This window comes from Nomascus leucogenys, unplaced genomic scaffold, assembly GCF_006542625.1.
Source record: "Nomascus leucogenys isolate Asia unplaced genomic scaffold, Asia_NLE_v1 001194F_48874_qpd_obj, whole genome shotgun sequence".
In the NCBI taxonomy this organism is placed as follows: domain Eukaryota; kingdom Metazoa; phylum Chordata; class Mammalia; order Primates; family Hylobatidae; genus Nomascus; species Nomascus leucogenys.
Window position 1 is genome coordinate 1 of NW_022097055.1, and position 22,922 is coordinate 22,922.

Here is a 22,922-nt window from a genome sequence, read left to right on the forward strand (position 1 = left end):
TGTGTTCACATACTCACTGTGTTATAAAGATACCTGGTTTCTTTTGTTTAATCTGACCTTAACTCATCGGCATGAAGCCTAGTCTTAAGTACATTAAAATAACCAATTAGGGACAATAGTCAGTGACACGGTAATGTCTTAAGATATACTGCTTCCTAGAATTATCAATAAAAATTAAAACATCCAGCTTTTGAAGATATATCCAACTTATCCTGATGTTTTCTTCCTAAATCTAAAAAATTGGAGCTAAATTTAGAGGAGTAGATTATGTTTCACTGACATTTTAAACTATATTTAAAACTTACTCTTCAGTGTCAGTTTTCTCCTTTATAAAATCTGTACATGAGCAGCTTCCTTCAGAGGACTACTAAAAATATGAAATACCATTCCCTCGGCCAGGAGGAGGGCTGAGTGTGGCCCCTGCCATCTGGTGAGCAGCAGGGGTCTGGGGAGGTCTGTGCTGCACACAACACAGTACTGTCAACAGTTTGCACAAGGGGTACAAATCAGAACCTGTCTTGCAACACTTTTAGTTTCACCCTATGTTAGGATTTGGTGTGTTAAGAGCTATTTGTTGACATTTGAAAATGTTTTGCCATGAAAAGATTGCCTTGTGATATTATTGCAAATTTAAACTGTATGTATTGATATGATTCAATCAAATAGTTATGTAAGTTGGTGATTGAAATATTGTAGAGTTACTGAAAAGGATAGCTGTCAGAAGGTTCATCTGCCACTTTTTGCAGTATGTTACAGATTTTGTTGCTTATGGTTTTATTCAATGTCTTATTTATTTATGTCTTATTCAATGAACTCTTGAATCAAACCAGTTATAGTTTTCCTCATTACAGCCCATGAGTGCAAAAACAAAACCTTTAGGATCAAGAGATGTTTTGCCAAATAACCGTCAGCTTTATGAGATGGTCCTGACATATAACTTTCATCAGGTAAGTGTTTGCCTAGTCAAGTATACCCTTAGGATGAACTTTTGTGTTTTATTTATGATTCATAAAATCAAAAATGGAAAGACAGTGTATATGGTATATATAAAAAACAGAATCAAGTGATTAACGTTGGTTAATTTGGAATTACGCTTTAGGAAATTATAATTTGTAATTAAATGCCATTCAGTTGTAAAGTCACAAAACGTAATTGAGTGGTGACCTGGCTTTGAGCCTTAGTTCATAAAATCACTGATCACTGTCCATTGGTGCCATCCGACCCAGGGATAATTAGATGGCTCAGAAATACCATCTGCCTTCTGGTAATGGTGCTGGGCCTGCTTGCTTTCTGCGAAGAAGGCACTGGAACAGGGAAAGATCAGAGTAGCTCCCATGTGGAATGGGTGGTAAAAGTAATGGAGGCCAGTGTAAATGCTGGACCAAAGAATTGTTGTAAGATCAGTGAGATTTCAATGAAACTGTTATTGAAAAACACATCAATTTGGTTATAATGTTAGGGAAATGGATTGGTTTCAGTGAATTTTCAGATTTCAGTTTTATAAAGTAATTAGAGGTCCTGAAGTATGTATATATTGCTTTATTAATGAATACACATAGCCAAGTGTGTATTTTTAAAAGTTTGTAAGAAAGCAGTGACTTTTGTAAGTGCCAAAATACTGTGTGTTCTATATTTTCAAAATTTTTTACCACAAGTATTTTTTATGTTTTTTAAATGAAAAAGTCTCATGTCAATAACAATATTAAAAATTTGTATCAGAAATTATATGCAGATCATGCCAAGTAATCTTTTTTTTTTTTTAATAGCCCAAGAGTGGGGAAGTAACTCCAAGCTGCCCACTACTTGTGAACTATTATATGAATCTGAATTTGACAGCCAACTGTGGATTATTTTTGACCAGAACAAAAGACAGATGGGTTCAGGTGATGCCTATCCACATCAGGTATAAAATTGATGGTGACTTTTAGAATTAACAGAAGCTGTTTCCTGAACTAACAAAATCCTGGTTTCTTGTTATGGTAATGTTCATACTTTAAAAAAAGCAAAAATTATAGCTTTGCATTTAGTACTTTCGCAAACCATGAGAGCCTGTTGTTTGTTGTAGTCGGTGAAGAACAGATGGTGTCAACTCTTTCACCATGAATTAGAGGAGGACAGGGGGTGAACCTTGCCCACACTGGCCAGCGTAACTTTTGGTGTGTAGTGTTTCTCCTTCCTATACACTGATTCTACCTATCTGAAGGTAGAATGATCAAAGCATACATCAAAGATGTGTGAGCCTCTTGAAATGATCCTAAGTCTGAGGGGGCTAAAGAGAGCACTGCAGCAGTGGCCGCGTGTCTTCAGTTCATTTCTACTTTTAAATTTACTACCTCATTGGACAACTCTGTAATGAGCACTTACTACATACCAGGCACTATGCTTTGTGCTGTTTTATTGCAGGGAAAAATCACATAGTTTATAGACATATTATCCCTTGGATATTACTGCAAAGAGATGAGATATTTCCTGTAATATGTATAATTTTATGCTGACAAATGAAAATAATTTATGGAGATTTTTTTCAATTAGTTGTTAAAGGAATGGTATCCATTTTCCTCAAAGCAAGTAGCAGTCACATCTCATTACAGACTGGCCTACTGCAGTGCTATTACTTTGGTTACTTTTTAAATCTCAGAAAAAGTGGCTGACACAGGATACAGCATCTCTTCCTCTTGAACCTGTTAACTGCATAATAGATTTGTATCCCTTGATCTCTGTTGGTTTCCTGTTTTTTTCCTGTCTGTAATAAAGGAGTGACATTTTGGTTGTAATTTGAAGATCAGCTGGGCATGGTGGCACATGCCTGTGATCCCATCTACTCAGGAAGCTGAGGTGGGAGGATCACTTGAGCCCTGGAGCTCTAGGCTATGGTGCATATGATTGCACCAGTTAACAGCCACTGCACTTCAGCCTGGGCAACATAGTGAGCCCCCCCTCTCTAAAAGTAAATAAGGATTACCAGCAGTCATAAGTTACACGTGTGTGTGTGTGTGCGTGTGTATATTTGTCCTAGATATTCTATGGTGCATCAATTTTGCTCATTTTTTTGGTAGTGTTTCTTATATGTCTCTGAGGGACCCATGAACTAGAAAATCATTGCTTTTGTCATTCTCAAGCAGCCACTGAGTTTTCTAAAAATGTGGGAGTATTCTGTCGTTCTGGAAAGAATGAGGGCTTTGAAGTCAGACCTGACTCCAGCTCTCTTACACTTTACGCTGTGTGATGTTAGGCAGGTCACTTGATGTCCCTGATCCTGTCTGCTCACCAGCGTACTAGGGACTTCATGTGTATATGAAAGTCTGGATAGTGCCTTGCACTGAACCTCACATATTATGAGCAAGTCTGTGAATGGTAACTTTCACTTTATCCTCTTTCAGTGATTTCCGTTGACTTGGTTAAACTTAACTTTTCCCAAATGTTGTTTTTCTTTTTTAGTATTCTTTGAAACTGGAGAAAGGAGATTATACAGTTCGACTGCAGATTCGCCATGAGCAAATCAGTGATTTGGAACGCCTTAAAGACCTTCCATTTATTGTTTCTCATAGATTGTCTAATACCTTGAGCTTAGATATTCATGAAAATCATAGTTTTGCACTTCTAGGGAAGAAGAAATCAAACAATTTGACATTACCACCCAAATATAACCAGCCATTCTTTGTTACTTCCTTACCTGACGATAAGTAAGTGATAACATTGCTTATACTTACTGCACATCTTATACACTGTAGTCCTTTTAATGTCAGTTCATGACATCTAGGCTAAATTTAGAGTATGTAGTCATTTATTTTTTTTGGCTGAAGTTATTTCTTCCTTTGATTTTTGAAGTCTTAGCTATGGGAATAAATTCACTGTGGAATTGTTTTCATGTTTTTCCCCTTACTTGTCTTTGTGAAACTCTCTTTTGTTGCTTTTTTTCTCTTTGAATTCTCTTGTTTAGAATACCTAAAGGGGCAGGACCTGGATGCTATCTTGCAGGATCCTTAACATTGTCAAAGACTGAACTGGGAAAGAAAGCTGTAAGTACTAGTTTTTTAAACACCGAAATTACCTATTAAAAAATTTCCATTTCTTTAAAGATAACAATTAATTCCACATTTCAGAATGGATAAAAGAGAAGATACTCTTGGGAAAAAAATCTTAATCCTTTTTTCCCAGGTTACTAGTGAAGGTCAGTTAATATTTAGTTGTCTTTTAAAATGTATCCTACTTTTGAAATATTTAGGCTTCTTTTTCACAAGCCTACAGTACTCAGGCCCTGAACCTGTCTTATCTCCTATGGCTAATACACTTGAACTTCCTGTGAAACATGTAAATACACATCAAACTTGGCTTAAATAAATGTGATGTTTAAGATTAGAACATGTTATAGAAATTTAACCAATAAGATTGGTTGTCCATATAAGATTATGGACATAGGAATAAATCAGATTATCTTGGGGTGCTTTTAAAAAGTAGTCAGAACAATTATTACTCTAAAACATGTTTCTTCACACTTCTACAGACCTTTCTTGTTGGAATTTCACATGGTTAAGTAGGAAAATATGAGATATTTCTTTTGGTATTGCCTTTTAATTTCAAAATGATGCTTTTTGTTAGAAATATGTTTCTGGTTGTTGTAGTTTAGAGATAAATGTTACAGTTTTACAAGTACCTACCTGTTTTTGTTTTTTCCTTCTGTGTTTTCATTACAAATTTATTATGAGAATGGTATTTATATAGATCTATCACCTTTTGTCATAATCATCATTTTAGCTCAATGCCGGTAAAAGTTGTCATTCTTAACAGTTTTGCATTTATCTTTACTATTACTTCTTACAGAGCTAAGTAAGCCTACTACATAAATGCTGTTATCAAAATGAGTAGTTCTCATACATCTTAAGAATTATATATATTTTTTGCCACTACTGAACCAAAGGCCATTTATTTACTGTCATTGAAGCATAATTGGGGAAATATGTGCTTAGAAAAAGTTGCCTACCCTGACATTTCTTGGGTCTCATTTCTTTGTACTGTTTATACATACGTACTTTAGTATAATTTGAAGTAAATCAATAGTTAATGATTTGCAATTAATACATGCACTGATTTAAGAAACCCTGGTAGTTTTTTTTGTAGATTTCATTTCAGAGGAAGCATAGCTGCTTCAGCTATTGGGCGTCAGCTATGAATTTTCATTCAGATGAGAGGTGACACTTTGAAAAGTCCGCTTACTTGTGAAGAGTATAACAGAAAAGCATTATTAGTAAAAGTGGGCTTTTAGCAATTCAGAAATAGTTACATTGTTTTAGGAGACAATTGTGAAATTAAATTATAAATATGTGATGTTAACTGTGGTAGCTATTTATCAAGGGAGACTTTCCTGGGAGAAAGCAGTAATTTAAAGCTGTTGAGTTCGTTATAACTTCCATCACATTGTTTATGTAATCTTTTCTCAGTGGTTTAGCATTTCTTGTTTTTTGGTAGTTGGGAAGGTAACTTTTACTTCACTTTGACTTTCACAGTAACTTTGTTGCTTTTTATAAGAATGCATAGGCTGTGGGGTTGTTGTGGTGCCCTTTAATCAGACTAGACCATCAACTAAATTTACTATTTTAAGAAACGCTTTCGTAAGTAATGGATTTTGATCTACTAAATTTTTCAGTAAGAAGTTGACATGTACTCTTAGTAATAACATATTTGAGTACTTTTTCTTATGTAAGAAATGAAAGTGGCAATGTTGCTTTCTTTAAAAGCATGCCATCTTAATCACAGACCTGAGCCTTCTAAATGGTGTGACACAGGTGGAACATAAACTGAAAGACAATTAGACAGAGGTTCTGTCTCCATCCTGTGTAGATTATGCATGTTTTCTTACAGAATGTCGTTCTAACTCCCAGGGGCAGTCTGCAGCAAAACGACAAGGAAAATTTAAAAAGGTACTGATTGTCAGTTCTTAAAAAAGATGTCTTAAAGCCTTATTTGCATATTAAACTTTTTTCTGTCACTATTAGAAACCTTTTTTTTAATAAGTCTCCCTTAGTTTCCTTTCTTTGCATTCTGAAGTATAGTGCTCTTAGCTGTACTTAGAAGCATTGTTGACATACTGCTTTTCTAAAGGTTTTTTTTTTCCCCACCATAAATTCCTGGAAGACTCATTTTCTCTGTGTATACAAAAATTTTAATGCTATTCATTTCTTGCTACAGATATGACAACAAGTAACAATATTTGAAATTTTTCATATTTACAATTTTATAGAGAGATGGATGTAATTTTTTTTTTTAGCCATAATAAGCTAAAGCACTTAATTATTTTTAAAGTCTAAAAGCACTTTTAAATTGGGTGATTTGATTAATAAAATGTTGCAGCTTTTTAAAGTGAACTTTATTCCCTGCTCTTGTATCCATTCTGGTTCTGAAAGAAGAGAAACAATAAAGAGCAATGGATGCAGCAGGAACAGAAATAAGGACTGTTCACTGACAATTACAGCTTACGCTAAGAACACAGATTTTAAGCCCATCTCTACTAAGTGGTCTGATCAGCCTCTCTGCAGCATATTAAGCAATCTTTGATTTATTGCTGGGCCAGATTTAACTCAGAAAAGAAAATTTCTGCTATAAATATGTTTTAGGGCCGGGCGCAGTGACTCATGCCTGTAATCCCGGCACTTTAGGAGGGCAAATTGGGCAGATCCCTTGAGCTCAGGGGTTTGAAACCAGCCTGGGCAGCATGATGAAACCCTGTCTCTACAAAAAAATGCAAAAATTAGCCAGGCGTGGTGGCACACTTATAGTCCCAGCTACTCTATTGGAGGCTGAGGGGGAAAGATCACTTGAGCCTGGGAGGTGGAGGCTGCAGTGAGCTGAGATCACACCACTGTGCTCCAGTCTCAAAACAAAACATACATACATACATTCATACATATGTGTGTGTGTGTGTGTATATATATATATATGAAAGGAACCGCATATTTAATAAGCTTTCTGGTGAAGACCTGCTACGTCATTCAACATTTTCATGATTTCTTTTTAAACAGAAAGAATTACAGTGGGAAAATCAGTAATGTCCTAATGTATAAATAAAAGATAACTTTATGCTTCTTAATTAGTAGTGATATGGAACTGGGGAATCACCATTCTGTAACAGCTTAAATTCCTTTATTAAAATGTCTTCTGAAATGTCCATATTATTACATAATAGTAAATAATTTGTCCAAACAAAATACAGATACTAGGAATCATCTTTCTGGTGAAAGATCTAAAGATCAGTATTTCTCAGCTGGGTGTCTTGACCATTTGGGGGCCATGTAATGGGATAAAAACAGCATTTTTTTTAAAATAGGAAATGTCAGTTCATCAGGCTTATAAAATTATAATTTCATTTTATGTATTAATGTGTATATCTTTGGGACATTGTGAAAATAGTTTGCAAGTTACTGCTTTAGAGAACAAGGAAAAGGTATTCTAGGAATCTATTAAAAATAGAAGGCACTTCTCACGAAGGCCATAGCCAATTATTTTTCTTCTTATTTTTGTTGACCTTTTGCCAGTTTGGGTAGATGTTGTTTGAATTAGGTTGTGTAGTACATTGAATGAATAGGAAGGCATTTACTCGGTGATTCGTAAAGCTTCATTTGAAGAACTTGGCAGCTAGAGTTATCTCTGCTCATTCCTTTCTGTCTTCAGTGCAAGTACACAATAAAGCTCTTATTTTAGAAATAATTAGTATTAAAGTTTTATAGCCACATTACAAAGAAAAAAATACATGTATAATTTCCAATTGATGAAGATAAATAGCATTTTGTATATAATTCTTAATAGATTTTTTTCCTCTGGGTTTCAGTGACTTGATTTTTTTTTTTTTTTTTTTTTAGGTGTTCTCTTTTTTTTTTTTTTTTTTTATTATACTTTGGGTTTTAGGGTACATGTGCCAATGTGCAGGTTTGTTACATATGTATCCATGTGCATGTTGATTTCCTGCACCCATTAACTCGTCATTTAGCATTAGGTGTATCTCCTAATGCTGTCCCTCCCCCCTCCCCCACCCCACAACAGTCCCCGGAGTCTGATGTTCCCCTTCCTGTGTCCATGACTTCTCATTGTTCAATTCCCACCTATGAGAGAGAACATGCGGTGTTTGGTTTTTTGTCCTTGCGATAGTTTACTGAGAATGATGTTTTCCAGTTTCATCCATGTCCCTACAAAGGACACGAACTCATCATTTTTTATGGCTGCATAGTATTCCATGGTGTATATGTGCCACATTTTCTTAATCCAGTCTATCGTTGTTGGACATTTGGGTTGGTTCCAACTCTTTGCTATTGTGAATAGTGCCGCAATAAACATACGTGTGCATGTGTCTTTATAGACACTTCTCAAAAGAAGACATTTATGCAGCCAGAAAACACATGAAGAAATGCTCATCATCACTGGCCATCAGAGAAATGCAAATCAAAACCACAGTGAGATACCATCTCACACCAGTTAGAATGGCCATCATTAAAAAATCAGGAAACAACAGGTGCTGGAGAGGATGTGGAGAAATAGGAACACTTTTACACTGTTGGTGGGACTGTAAACTAGTTCAACCATTGTGGAAGTCAGTGTGGCGATTCCTCAGGGATCTCGAACTAGAAATACCATTTGACCCAGCCATCCCATTACTGGGTATATACCCAAAGGACTATAAATCATGCTGCTATAAAGACACATGCACACGTATGTTTATTTCAGTGACTTGATTTGAAAATGTATGTCACCCTTTTTAAAATTCCTCCTAAAATGCAATAATATATTTTTTGTTTGTTTGTTTTTTTAAGAGACAGTCTCACTCTACACTCCAGGGTAGAGTACAGTGGCACGTTCGTAGCTCACTGTTGCCTCCAGCTCCTGGGCTCAAGTGGTCCTCCCACCTCAGCCTCCCTAAAGTGGCTGGGACTACAGGCGTGTGCCACTATGCCTGGCTAATTTTTACTTTTTACAGAGAGAGGTCTTACTGTGTATGTTGCCCAAGGTGGTCTAAAACTCCTGGCCTTGGACGATCCTCCTGGCTCAGCCTCCTAAAGTGCTGAAATTACAGACAATGAGCCACTGCATCCAGCCTGAATATTGTCACTTTTAACAGATCATAAATAGCACTCAAATATGATATAAATCTTTAAAATAGTTTATGTGAAGCTTTTAAAATTTTGAGTATTCAGTTACTAACAATTTTAAGAACTGAAGAAGTTGCTATTTTGAACCACAATTTAACTTATAGCGTGTTGTGTTGCCCAAAGAGTAGTTACTGGTTTGGCAGGTGAGTTTGACTTTCTAAATAACACTGTTCGGTTTGAACACTGTTGAAATATTTCGTGAATAGCTGGAATGCCTTTTTTCTAAACTTAACATTAAATATATACTGTAGAGAAATTTTCATAGCATTTCTGCTCTGAAGATTCTTCTTGACTGTCTTTTTAAACCATAATCAAGATTTCTCAAGATTAAAGTTACAAAATTATTTCTATTAAATTGATACTATGTTAACTCCTTGAGAATTGTCATAAAAATATTAATATTTATTGGTACAAAGAAGGAATTATTGTGATACAGCAAGTGAAAATAGCGCCATTTTTCTTTTGATTAGAAATTAAGACTACCAGGTTTATAATTTTTACTAATAAAAAATTCCCTGTCCTGAAACGTCTTGTAGGATTACACTAACATTTATATATGTTAATTTGATATATTTAATACATAAAATGCTGATTACAAAACCTTGATTTTTGTTTCCCTAAGATAATTCATCATAAACTTTCCTTGTCTCTTTTTTTGCTTTTAATGATAGTTTGAGGTTGCTGGGATATCTTTTTTCCCACCTTTGATAGGTCTTTGTTAGAATTAATTGTAAATCCTAAATTAATTTTAAAGATTGCTCATTTTAAATTCAATTCTCTTTTCTCTCTTCTGTACTAAAACAAGAGCAAATACCTCTGAGTCTGAGGAGGAAGTGCCTCACAACACACAGGCTGCCTGCCTAAGAGCAGCATACCTCTCTCCCTGTTCAAAGATATCATCTCACTCCAGTTAAAATGACTAATATCCAAAAGACAGACAATAACAAATGCCACTAAAGATGTGGAGAAAAGGGTACCCTTGTTCACTGTTGGTGGAAATGTGAATTATTACAGCCACTATAGAGAAGAGTTTGGAGGTTCCTCAAAAAACTAAAAATAGAACTCCCATGTGATCCAGTAATCCCACTGATAGGCATATACCCAAAAGAAAGCAAAACAATGTATCAAAGAGATACCTTCATTTCCATGATTATTGCAGTACTGTTCACAATACCCATGATTTGAAAGCAATCTAAGTGTCCATCATCAGATGAATGAAGAAAATATGTATCTGTACACATTTAAGTTCTAAGAGCAATATTTTGACAAAGGAACTAAACCAGTGAGTTTTCATGGAAAATAAGACAAATATGCTATATTTGTGTTAAATAAGGTATGTTTTTTAAAACAGGATTTAAATTTTTCCTCTGTAGACTGTAGTACAAAGACTTATTTTCATATCCTATTTTCATGAATAATGCCATGAAGCCAAAACTACAACAAAGGTTAAGTCCAGTTGGTAACTGCTTCTCTAAGGACTGCAATCTTGTTTGCTAGAAAAAAAAAAACAAAACCCAAAAAAAACACACATAAAAACATCACTGAAAGGTTTTCTAAGCTCATCTGAGGGAACAGGCTGCCATCCTATAACGTTAGCAGTGAAATAAGTCAGAGCTTAAACCAGCAACAAAATCAGCCAAACTACTTTCTCTCTAAATCATAGGTAAACATCACAGAAGGAGAAAAAGAAGTTTAGCAAATAACCAAACAAGAGTTATCTGCTACCCTTAGAAGCACGTGCATGCACATCGTGGGTGGAAAAGTAACAGCACCACAAGGCAGAGAGAACCAGATCCAGATTGCAGGGCAGATTTAAACGTAGTGTCTTTGTGGATAAACAAAGGAAAAGCTACCGAAGCCATTTTTTCATTATACATATAAATCACAGTAAAATGCGTCACAGGGAAGTTTTGCTTGATGATCTGATGCCTCAGCTATCTTCTGGGGGATACTCAATTTTAGATTGATGACAGTCATCAATTTGCCTCCAGTTTGCTTTATACTGGTCTCTCCCTGTTTACTATTTGTTTTACTTTTCCTCCCTCTTGGTATTTTTTATAATCATCATGTTAAGATTAAATAACAGAGCAAAAATCTTTCCTTCAAAAGCAACAGTAAACTGAGATTTATCACTGTCTTTCTTGGGTCCATTTGTATGAGCAATTTTTCCAGATGTAATAGAAAGTGATCCATTTACTTCCCCTTTTCTGCATCACTTCTTTTTCCATCGATGGTGAACAACTAGATACAGACACATCCTATCTTTCTCTACTCCTCATTTCTCCGTAGGAGATACCTACTGAGTAATGATATAGTGGCAGTTGTTTCTGTTTTTCATCATTCAAGATGTAACTATATAGAGATCTGGGAAATCAGAATAGGAGGAAGTCCAATTTTCGTCCTGAAAGATTGTAATAGACGCAATCTGCTGTTGGAGTGGTGGGAATTACACTCTCACGAACAGACTTACTATTGGCAAAACTATCAGGGCTAGAACAGCCGTTCCCCTCCAACCCCCTGCATACAGAAAGTAAATGGAAAATATAAATAGCATGGACTCTATTTATACCACTGCAAAATAAGGAGGGAAATCATGAAAATTGAGAGGCAGAGCTCACTGCTGCCTTACATAAGGATGCAAGTAAATACTGTATTTGTGAAAGAAGAACAGAAAATCACAAAGCAGGAAAAGGCAATGTATAAAGGCATTACAAGAGGCAGAGATAGAAGGGGGAGAGAAGATGGAATTTCAGGACACAAAATTGCCATTCTCATTGGAGATAGCAAAAAGTAGCATTAACTCTTGGGGAAAATTGGATCACTGATTTACAGAACAATCTTTAGAATCTTTCCCAGAAGTTATTTAAAATCAATAAAAATTGATTCGTAAACAATAAAGCAGAAAAGGATAAATAAATGAAGGATGGAGGGCAAAATATCACTCTCAGAATTATGGGATTCATAAGGAATCATCAAGAACAAAAGTAGCAATTAATAGCCCAAAGAAAGAAATATTTAACTAATAGAAATCATTTAATACAGGACCCTATGAGTTCTTAACAAATTTAATGATAGCCCTTCCCAAAATGCTACCAACACTGTCAACTAAGTAATACAGGATAAGGGAGTGTTATATACTGGATTTTAAGGAAAAACTTTTACAACTCATTAATCTTCCCACAGCCAAGTTGCTTTAACGTGTGAGGAAAACAGAAAGACTATTTTACATAAGAAAGGACTGGCAGCATATTATTCATTTACGCTTTTGTAAAAATTACCTGAAGCCTCACTCAAATGATAGAAAAAGAAAAACAAAGAAGTTAGGAAATAGAGAAATAGGATTGTAAACTGAGGTCTCAAAATCAAATGTCTTACTGGAGGAGGGCTAGTAATAGAAGGTGTAAATTGGCTGATGAATGGCAATAGAATGTGGTGGTATTTGTGGCAAACTGAAGAGTTCATGCCCCACCTAAAGGCATTGAAATGCAAATGCTGAAAATATATCTTACTTCTTACTGTATCTGTTGCCTCCACCTAGCCAGAGGCAGGCAGATCACTTGAGGTTAAGAGTTCGAGACCAGCCTGGCCAACATGGTGAAACCCCGTCTCTACTAAAAATACACACATACACAAAAATTAGCTGGGCGTAGTGGCATATACCTCTAGACCCAGCTACTCGGCAGGCTGAGGCAGGAGAATCATTTGAACCCAGAAGGCAGGGGTTGCAATGAGCTGAGATCATGCCACTGGACTCCAGTCTGGGTGACAGAGCAAAGCTCCATCTCAAAACAATGAATAAATAAACAAAAATTAAATAAATTTTAATAAAAGATGATAGGCAGCACATTATTGCAGTGGTTTCTGAGTCTGTCCCTCCCCACACACGCCTATTCCAACATGCAGCAGACAGCAGGCCACAGCCTTCACCATATGCTTGCTATGGAATTTAGGAGCACCTTTGATGATGGATTAAAATAATCACAAGATTTGTTCTATTCCAGTGGTGCCAGCTAATAAAGCCCAACATTTATGTATAATTGGGACACTGTGCCAAGAAAGTTAAATTTATCCAATAAAACATATTTCCCCCTTTAAAGCTGTATAGAAAGGCATTATTGCCAACTTCATTGCAAGGAAATTTTTCAAAACATTTGAAAATCAGTGACTCATTCGTTCCTTAAACCTTTTATTAGTTGACTAAGTCTTTCATGCTAATTGGGAAAAAGCAATAACAATCAAATGGAAGATCTCTCTGTCATGTAATTTTTATATCAAAGGCCTATGATTATACTTGCATTAACATGTTTAATACTCTGTATTTATAGTTGAACTGTGTAAAAATTAATGGAAAAAGAAAGACCAAGGCCTTGATCTGAGGGAGATGGGGGATTCCCTGGAGCTAAGGAAAGATCTTGATGATAGTTCTTTCCAACAGGGAAATAATAATTGTATTACTCTCAATAATAGTTGTATTATTCTCATTCGCTCCCTCTCTCTCTGCCCTTCCCAACAAGTCCGAGACAGTTTCATCAAAGAAGGAAGAGCTCTCTTGTTTTTTTGAGACAGGGTCTTGCTGTGTCACCCAGGCTGCTGTGGAGTACAGTGGTGTATTCATGCTCACTGCAGCTTCAACCTCCTGGGCTTGAGCATTCCTAACACCTCAGCCTCCAAGTAGGTGGGATTACAAGTGTGCACCACCATATCTGGCAATTTTTAAAAATTTTTTTTTTTGTAGATATGGGGTCTCACTATGTTGCCCGGGCTGGTCTCAAACTTCTGGACTCAATGTATCTTCCTTCATTGGCCTCCAAAGTGCTAGGATTATAGGCATGAGCCACCATGCCCAGCAGCACTATTCTTTATGAGCTCCAGGTTTACACATTTGTTCCTGGGAGGAAAATAGCATATTCTTTCACCCAACTCCCTACCTGGGGAGTATTCTTCTGAACCATGACTCTCAGATACTGACACCTGGAAAAATACAACTATTCATTAAACAAGTTTTGAATTCCTAACATGTGGCAGGTGTCATGTTAGACACTGGAAACACAACTGTAAACAAGATAGATTTAGTTTACATCTTCACAAAATAATGAAGTAAAGGGAATACTTCTAAACATTTTACGAGGCCACCATTAGCCTGATATAAAAGCTAGAAAACAACACTACAAGAAAAGAAAGTTACAGGCCAATATCCCCGATGAACACAGACGCAAAAATCCTCAACAAAATATCACCAAACCAAATTCAACAGCACATTAAAAGGATTATTCACCATGATCAAGTGCAGTTTATCCCAGGGATGTGAACATAGTTAACATAAAAACATGATCCACCAAATTAGTGGAATGAAGGATAAAAACCATATGATCATCTCAATAGATGCTGAAAAGGTACTTGAAAAAATTCAACATTCTCTTATGATAACAATTCTTAATAAATTAGATATAGAAAGAATGTCTCAAAACAAAAAAGGCTATATATGGCAAGCCCACAGCTAACATTGTACTCAGCAGGGAAAAGCTGAAAGCTTTTCTTCTGAGATCAGGAACAAGACAAAGATGCCCACTCTTCTCAATTCTATTCAACAAAGTACTGGAAGTCCTAGGCAGAGCAATTAGGCAAGGGAAAGAAATGAAAGGCATCCAAAACGGAGACGAAAAAGTTAAATCATCCCCGTTTGCAGATGACACATTCATAAATATTAAAAACTCTAAAGATGTCACCAGAAAGCTGTTGGAACTAATAATTTGGTATAACTGCAAAGTACAAAATCAACATACAAAAATCAGTGGAATGTCTATATGCTAACTAGGAACTATCAGAAAAAGAAATCAAGAAAGCAGTTCTACTTACAATTGCTCCAAAAAACATAAAATACAATTACCTACTGCACAATGAAATTTTGGTTAATGACAGAAAACATGAGACAGTGGCCCTATAAGATTATAATCAAGCCGAAAAATTCCTATCATCTTAGCACAATGCATTTCTCATGTGTTTGTGGTGATTCTGGTGTAAACAAACCTACTGTGCTGCCAGTCATCTCAAATATATAACACATGCAATTATGTACAGCACATAATACTTGATAATTATAAAAACAACTGTTATTTGGCTTATGGATTTACTATTTATCCAATTGGCTTGTGGATTTACTGTACGGTACACTTTATCATTATTTTAGAGTGTACTCCTACCTATAATAGACAAGTTAACTGTAGAACAGCCTCGGGGGAGTCCTTTGGGAGGTCTTCCAGAAGAAGGCATTGTTATCATAGGAGATGACAGTTCCATGCGTGTGATTGCTCCTGAAAACTTTCCAGTGGGACAAGATGTGGAAGTGGAACACAGTGATATTGAAGATCCTGACCCTGTATATGCCTAGGCTAATATGTTTTCATCTTAGTTCTTAACAAAAACATTTAAAAAGTAAAAAAAGTAAATGAATAAATTCTAGAAAAAAGCTTACAGAATAAGAATATAAGGAAAAAATATTTTTATGGAGCTGTGCAATGTGTTTGTGGTTTAAGCTAAGTGTTATTACAGAAGAGTAAAAAATTTAAAAATAACAAAAATTTTATGAAGTAAAGTTATAGTAAGATAAGGTTAATTCCTTATTACAGAAAAATATTTATTTTTAATAAATGTAGTGTAACCTATGTGTACAGTGATTATGAATCTACAGTAGTATGTCCTAGGCCTTCACATCCACTCACCACTCACTGACTTACCCAGAACAACTTCCAGTCTTGCAAGCCCCGTTCATGGTAAGTGCCCTATGCAAGTGTATCACTTTTTAATCTTTTTATACCATATTTTAATGTACCTTTTCTATGATTAGGTATGCTTAGATACACAATTACTTAACACTGTGTTACAATTGCCCAGAGTATTCAGTACAGGCATATGTTGTACAGGTTTGTGGCCTAGAAGCAACAGGCTATGCCACATAGTGAAGGTGTATGGTAGGCTATACCATCTAGGCTTCTGTAAGTATTCTCTGTGATGTTTGTACAAAGACGAAATTGTCTAATGACACATTTCTCAGAACATATCCCCATTGTTAAGCAACATACAACTGTTTTGGGGAAAAAACTTAACCAAGGAGGTTAAATATTTGTACACTGAAAAACTGTAAAACATTGATGAAAAAAATTGAAGACACAAATAAGTGGAACAGTATCCCACGAACATGGATTGGAAAAATTAATATTGTTAAAATGTCCATACTTTCCAAAGCAATCTCTATCAAAATGACAATTTTCACAGAAATATAAAAAAAAAACTTAAAATCTGTATGGAACCACAAAAGATCCCTGAATAACCAAAAAAATATTGAGCAAAAGGAACAAAGCTGGAGCCATCACATTACCTGACTTCAAAGCATACCACAGAGCTATAGTGATTAAAACAGCATGGTACTATCACATAGAGTAATAGAACAGACACATACATCAATGGAACAGAATACAGAGCATAGAAATAAAACCACATATTTATAGTCAATTGAGGACAAAGATGTCAATAACACACAATGGGGAATGAACAGTCTTTTCATAAATAGTGTTGGAACAACTGGATACCCACATGCAGAAGGATAAAATTAGATTCTTATCTCACGCCATATACAAAAATCAGCTCAAAATGGAAGAGTTAACCTAATAAGTCTTAAACATTTAAATGTATGACACAAGTTGTAAACCACTAGAAGAAAACATAGAAAAAAAGCTGTGTGACATTGCTCTGGGCAATAACATTTTGGATATAAAGCCAAAAGCACAGGCAACAAAAACAAAAGACAAATGGGATTATATCAAACTAAAAAGCTTCTGTACAGTAAGGGAACAATCAACGGAGTGAAGAGACAGTCTGTGAAATGGGAGAAAATATATGTAAATGCATTTGATAAGGGGTTAATATCTAAGATACACAAGGAACTCATATACCTCAGTAGTAACAAAAGAACGCAATTCTTAAAAACAGGTAAAGGATATGAACAGTTATCTCTCAAAGGGAGATATACATGGCTAACAGGTATATGAAAAATGTTCAACATCAGTAATTATCAGGAAAATGCAAACTAAAATCACAATGAGATATCACCACACACCTGTTATTTTGGTGATCAAAAAGATAAAAGATAACAAATGTTGGCAAGGATGTAGAAAACAGAAAACTCTTCCACTGTGTTGGAAGGAATGTAAACGAATAGAGCTTTTATGGAAGACAATATGGAGGTTCCACAAAAAATTAAAAATAGAACTATCACATGACCCAGCGATCCCACTACTGGGTCTGTATCCAAAGGAAATTAAATCAGTATGTCAAAGAGATATCTGCTCTCCCATGTTTACTGCAGCATTGTTCACAATAGCCAAAATATGAAATCTACCTAAGTACCCATGAACAAATGAATGGATTTTTTAAATGTGGTATATATGCACGATGGAGTATTATTAAGCCTTAAAAATGAAGGAAATCTTGCATTTGCAACAACATGGATGAACCTGGAAGACATTTATATTAAGTGAAATAAGTGAGGTTTAGAAAAACAAATACTGCATGGACTCATTCATATGGGGAATCTTAAAAAATAAAAGCCACAGAGATTGAGAGCATAATAATGGTGGTTTCCAGGGGTACGGGGTGGGGGCTCAGAAGATTTTGGTCAAAGGACACAAAATTTCAATTCAATAGAAAAAATAAATTCAAGAAATCTATTGTCCAATATGGTAACTATAGTTGATAACTATGTATTATATTCTTGAAAGTTTCAATATATCTTAAGGAGTTCTCACCACAAAAATAAGTATGCGAGGTGATGCAGGTATTAATAAGATTGATTTAACCATTCCACAATGTATACATATTTCAAAACACCATGATGAACACTATACAAATATACAGTTTTATCTGTCAACTAAAAACAAGTAAAACAATACACACAAAAAATAAAAAACTTACAGTCTAGAGAAAAGACTGATAAGACTAAAAAGTGTGATTATAATACTATGAATATGTGCAATCTGTATTGTAATGCAGGATGCTACAGGACTCTTACGAAGACATCTAGCCCAATGAAGCAGGTATCAGGGGAGGCTTCTCATCCAACTGCACTATGGAAGATGAACAGAGGGGTAGGATTTGGGGCTGCAGAGGGATGGAAGTTCATAGAGACCCAGCAGTTGGAGACAATGTAGCACAGCTATAGAGAGTTAAAAGCTGGAGGAATGGTGAGCCATGACGTTGGAAACTCTCGACGTATATTAAGAACTCAAACTTCATTCTCTCTGGTTAAATGGGGAAAGCTAGCAAAGAGTTTTAAGGAAGAATATAACACGATCACATTCACCTTTTAGAAAGAGTTCTACATTCATGGTGTAGAGAAAGAAGTGGCAAGGCTGAACTCTCAGAAACGTGGTGGCTAGAATCTGGGTAAGAGGTCCTGTGGACAATGGGAAGTAGCTGTGAGAACAGTGGAGGATATAGAAATGGTCAGGAAAAAATCCCAACAGACTTGGTGGTTCTTCAGATAGTGTTGGATTTCGGTTGCAGTCAGAGCTGTCTCTGTCCTCCTGTTCCTCAGAGCTGAAGTCTTTGCTGATGGTCACCCAGGAGCCCTTAGGTAGTTAATTTTAGTGGCCAGTTTTATTTTCACCATCAGTCTTTTCCCCAGAGACACAGGATCTCTGCCACTGGCTCCTGTCTTACCATGCTCTCGTTTTTGTTAAATTCTTTCTTCCCTAGCACCAACTTAGTGCCCTTCAAAAGTCCATGTTTAAAATTTATGCTTTTTCTACAGAATGAAATAGTTTACTCTGAACTTTCAGGAAGTCATGGAAAAAGAGTTTGCACATTTGCTTTCCCAGAGGAAATCATATTAAAGTTAAAAAATAAGTTATTGATCTATTCAATAAATATGTATTTATTTACTTTTATTATTTATTTATCTTTAGAGACAGAATCTCATTCTGTTGCCCAGGCTGTCCTTGAACTCTGAACTTCAAGTGATCCTCCTGCCTCAATCTCCCAAAATTCTGGGATTACAGGTGTGAGCTACCATGTCCAGACTCAATAAATATTTATTAAGTGTCTTTTATGTGCCATGTACCATCCATGATACTGGGGCACAGCAGTGAACAAAACAGAGAGTCTGTGTCCATGCAGCTCGTTCTTCAGGGAGGAAACAGACTCTGTACACCACAAATACTATATGTACACACAGACTACATATACACATGTACATATAGATAGATGTGTCAACACATATTAAGTCTGATGGTGATAAGAGGGAAGGCATTGTTACAGTGTGCCAGGGAAAAAGACTCATTATAAAGATGACCTTTGAGCAAAGACCTAAAGAATATAAAAGAGGAAACACAGATATCTGGGAGAAAAGTAGTCTGCAAGTAGGATCAATAAGTGGTGCCTTGCCTGGCATGTATGAGACATGGCCAGTAGACCATAATAGCTGGAGCAGAGTGAGCAAGAGGAAGAAGCTGGGAGATGCATTCATGACGCACCAGGCAAGGATGGGGTGGGAGGGAAGAAGATTGCGCAAACTTGCCTCTTCTTTTCATTGACTTGGGAAGCCACTGGAGTGTCTGTGTAGAGGCCTGATACCATTTGACTTGAGTATTAACAGGCTCATCCTGGTTTCTACTTAAAGAAAAGATTGTAGGAGGGTAAGGTAGAAACAAAAGACCAGTTAGCAAGCTTTTGTATCCAGGAGAAGATGGTGACTTGGGCTGGAGTTATGCAGTGAAGGTGGTGAGCAGTTGTCACGTTCTGGTTATGTTTTGATGAAATGTCTACAGATTTTGCTGAAAGAACCAGGGTGGGTGTCAGCGATGTCAAGGATGATTCCCAGGTTTGGTGCTGCAGTTTGCTTAGACAAGTCTTAGACAAGCCTTTTAGATGAGTCTGCTGGGGCCATCCTCAATTCCTCCAAATATGTTTTCTCACCCTTTGACTGCTGGTTCTCCTGCTAGCCATTTTCTCCTTTTAAGATGAGGATATTTAATAATCACTCTCTTGATTCTCTACCCATCTTCTTCTAAAAATCAACCATCCAGTTTCCAAATGTGTAAAATGTGTGGGAAAATCAAGCTATTTTTAAAAGTGCTGTAAGTGATTACAATCTAAAAGGATAAATGTTGGTGTTTTGTCTGCACAGCCTCTCTTCCTCCCTCCAGAACTAATTGTCAATGTAGATAGCAGAATGAGGATTAGCTGGGCTCCAGAAGAGTTCATCATGTTCTGTGGGAATAATCTAATTTACCCACATTTGTGAAAAGTACATTTATTAGATTTGTCATATCGTGCCATTGAATTAAAGACCAACTAACATTTGCCTCTCAGCAGAAAGCTATGGAGACTAAGCATCAGTAGACTACCCACAGGAAGCCACTAGGCAACCAAGACCACAGAGGACTTCCTCCAGCAAAGAGGCAATGACCCATTCCTTTGCATGAGGGATGTCGGGATGTTCTAATAAATGTATTTGGCCTGAAACCATCTTCTCACATTCAAGGACCATTAGAAACATTTTAAAGAGAAGGTTGAAATAGCAGGAGGCAAAATAGTAAATCATGTAAAAAACAAACCATAAAAGATACCTGAATTAATGTACTTGAGAATGAGGAAGGCTTCTCCTTCTATTTGGCTAAAGTGAAATTGTTGCTCTTCTTGGCCATTCATTCAGCCAAAGCATAATCCTTAAACCAAGTAAAAGACAGAATTGCATCATCTTGCCTTCGGGCACAGATTCCTTGAAACTCTGAGTAGATACCTGAGGTGTTTAAGAATGTATCAAAACCTTCAGGTAAAGGAATAACCCTCTGATTATAGGGTGTAGCCATCAACTAGTGAGGAAGACATGTTGGAGGATACCAATAAATGTTCAGGACATTTAACATTTTCCTTTGCCTTTACTCTGGTTGTGATGTTTTGGTCACGGCCACTGAACACTCATCGACCTTCCCACTGGCTTTGGTCAAAATATCCCCAATGATATTCTCTACCATTTCCTGAATCTTTCACTTAATGCAAAGATTTTCATCCTTGCTCTTTTTTTAAAAAAAAAAATTGTGGCCTTATTGTCAATTGGAATAGATACTCATCCTCTGACATTTTATGAGTTTAAGATTCTCATTAGTTATATAATTATCTTATGTATTTTATTTACATTACTATGATATGTGTTTTTGTCCTCCATGTAGAACTACAAACTCTTTATATCTAGGGATAATATCTAGTTGGTAAAATGCGCCAAAACTTTTAGGTAGCGTTATGTAGACGTCTATATTAATTGAGAACATTAATGATAAAAATTGTAAAGGCAAAAGCAGAATGAGTTTCCAAGTGTAAAATTATGATTCAGATTTAGTTTCTATAAATGGAATCATACCAATACAGCAATATTTTGTTTCAACTAAAATCTCTTAAGTAACAAACTTTTAAAATTAGCTGTAACTATTTAAGCAGTCAAAACAAACAGGGAAGCCAAAAATTCCATATCAGGATGTTACGAATTTACCCATTCTGACATTACTCTACAGGAGCTGTATTTAAAATTACTTCTAAGAAATTCATGATGCAATTTCCAAATGGAAAATAGTCAAAAAAAGACTACAACGTTTTGTCAACAGCACTCTAAAGAGGTCCTGATGCAGATAACTGTGAATTATTGTGAAATTCTATTACCTCATAGAAGGGGCTTAACAGAAAAAAAAAATAATACAGTGTACTTTAGTTCAGTTGGCATTTGCCAAGCTCTCTAACACAGCTATTCCTTAGCATTATAAAAAAAAAACTCTAAGCCATGCCTTCTCTTGTTAGCTTGTATTCAGTATAGAAGAGAAAGCAGTGATAACATAATATAGAACTGGCATTCTCCAAATGACTTTAATCCATCTTCCCAAAGACTAGTTCTCATTAATTTCAATAACCAGAGTCACAACCAGAAAATCAACAACTGCAACAAAAATGGATAAACAGTGACTTAAATGATGTGTTCTGAACCTTGTAAAATGCAAAACTGAAATACACAAAAAATTAAAATGGGGCCAACAGTTGACATGAAAATAGATGCATACATTCCCATGCCTTGACTAAGTAAAATATTCCAAACTCAAATTAATGGGTCATCTCTAAGGAGCACTTTAGTAACTCATTTAATAATTTGAATGAACCAATTTTTCTATACAATCATTTGCTTTGGTTCTTTCATCCAGCTTCCACAACCATCCATCTAACAAAGGCAAGAAACCTGGAGTGTTCCTTGATATCTTTCTATCTCTCCATTTCACAACTAATTCCTCAGCACATTTTGTCTACTCTACCTTCAAATATTTTAGAGCTACTTACATGACCACCATTGCTATCACCTTGGTCCAAGCTTCCATCATCTTTTATGTGGATAGCTGCAAAAGCTTCATGGTCTCTCTGTTCCATCCTTGTTTTCCTTCAGACTATTCTCAACTCTGCAGCCTTTCAAAATCTGAGGACTGAACTCTGACCGTTTTTTTTCTTCTTGCCCAGATTTCTTTCTAAGGGGGCTGGGGAATTATGTCTTACAAACCATAATATCTCATTAAGTGTTGGGGTTTTTTAAAATTAACCCAATATAACGTGGCTTACTGTCCAACCTGACTCTGGTATAGCATTAAATGACAGAGAGTAGACCCCCTTACCCTAAGCATTCCTTTCTACTGACGCCTCAAGTCTTTAGACAAAGCTTAGCTCTGACAACCAATTGCCAACGAAAGAAGCTCTAAAACCCAC

At 36.0% G+C, this 22,922-nt stretch overlaps 1 protein-coding gene across 1 annotated transcript in view; it reads left to right on the forward strand.

Annotated features, from left to right (window-relative positions):
• Positions 1-1,814: 1,814 nt before the first annotated feature.
• Positions 1,815-22,922, forward strand: part of LOC105739200 (tripeptidyl-peptidase 2-like) — a gene marked incomplete at its 3' end in the record, with an annotated part of 41,154 nt that continues 20,046 nt past the window's right edge. Inside the window, exons 1-4 of the mRNA XM_030808909.1 lie at positions 1,815-1,903; positions 3,439-3,683; positions 3,941-4,019; positions 5,880-5,918. Of these exons, the coding sequence (XP_030664769.1) occupies positions 1,874-1,903; positions 3,439-3,683; positions 3,941-4,019; positions 5,880-5,918 (393 nt within the window). The remainder of the gene's footprint in view (positions 1,904-3,438; positions 3,684-3,940; positions 4,020-5,879; positions 5,919-22,922) is intronic.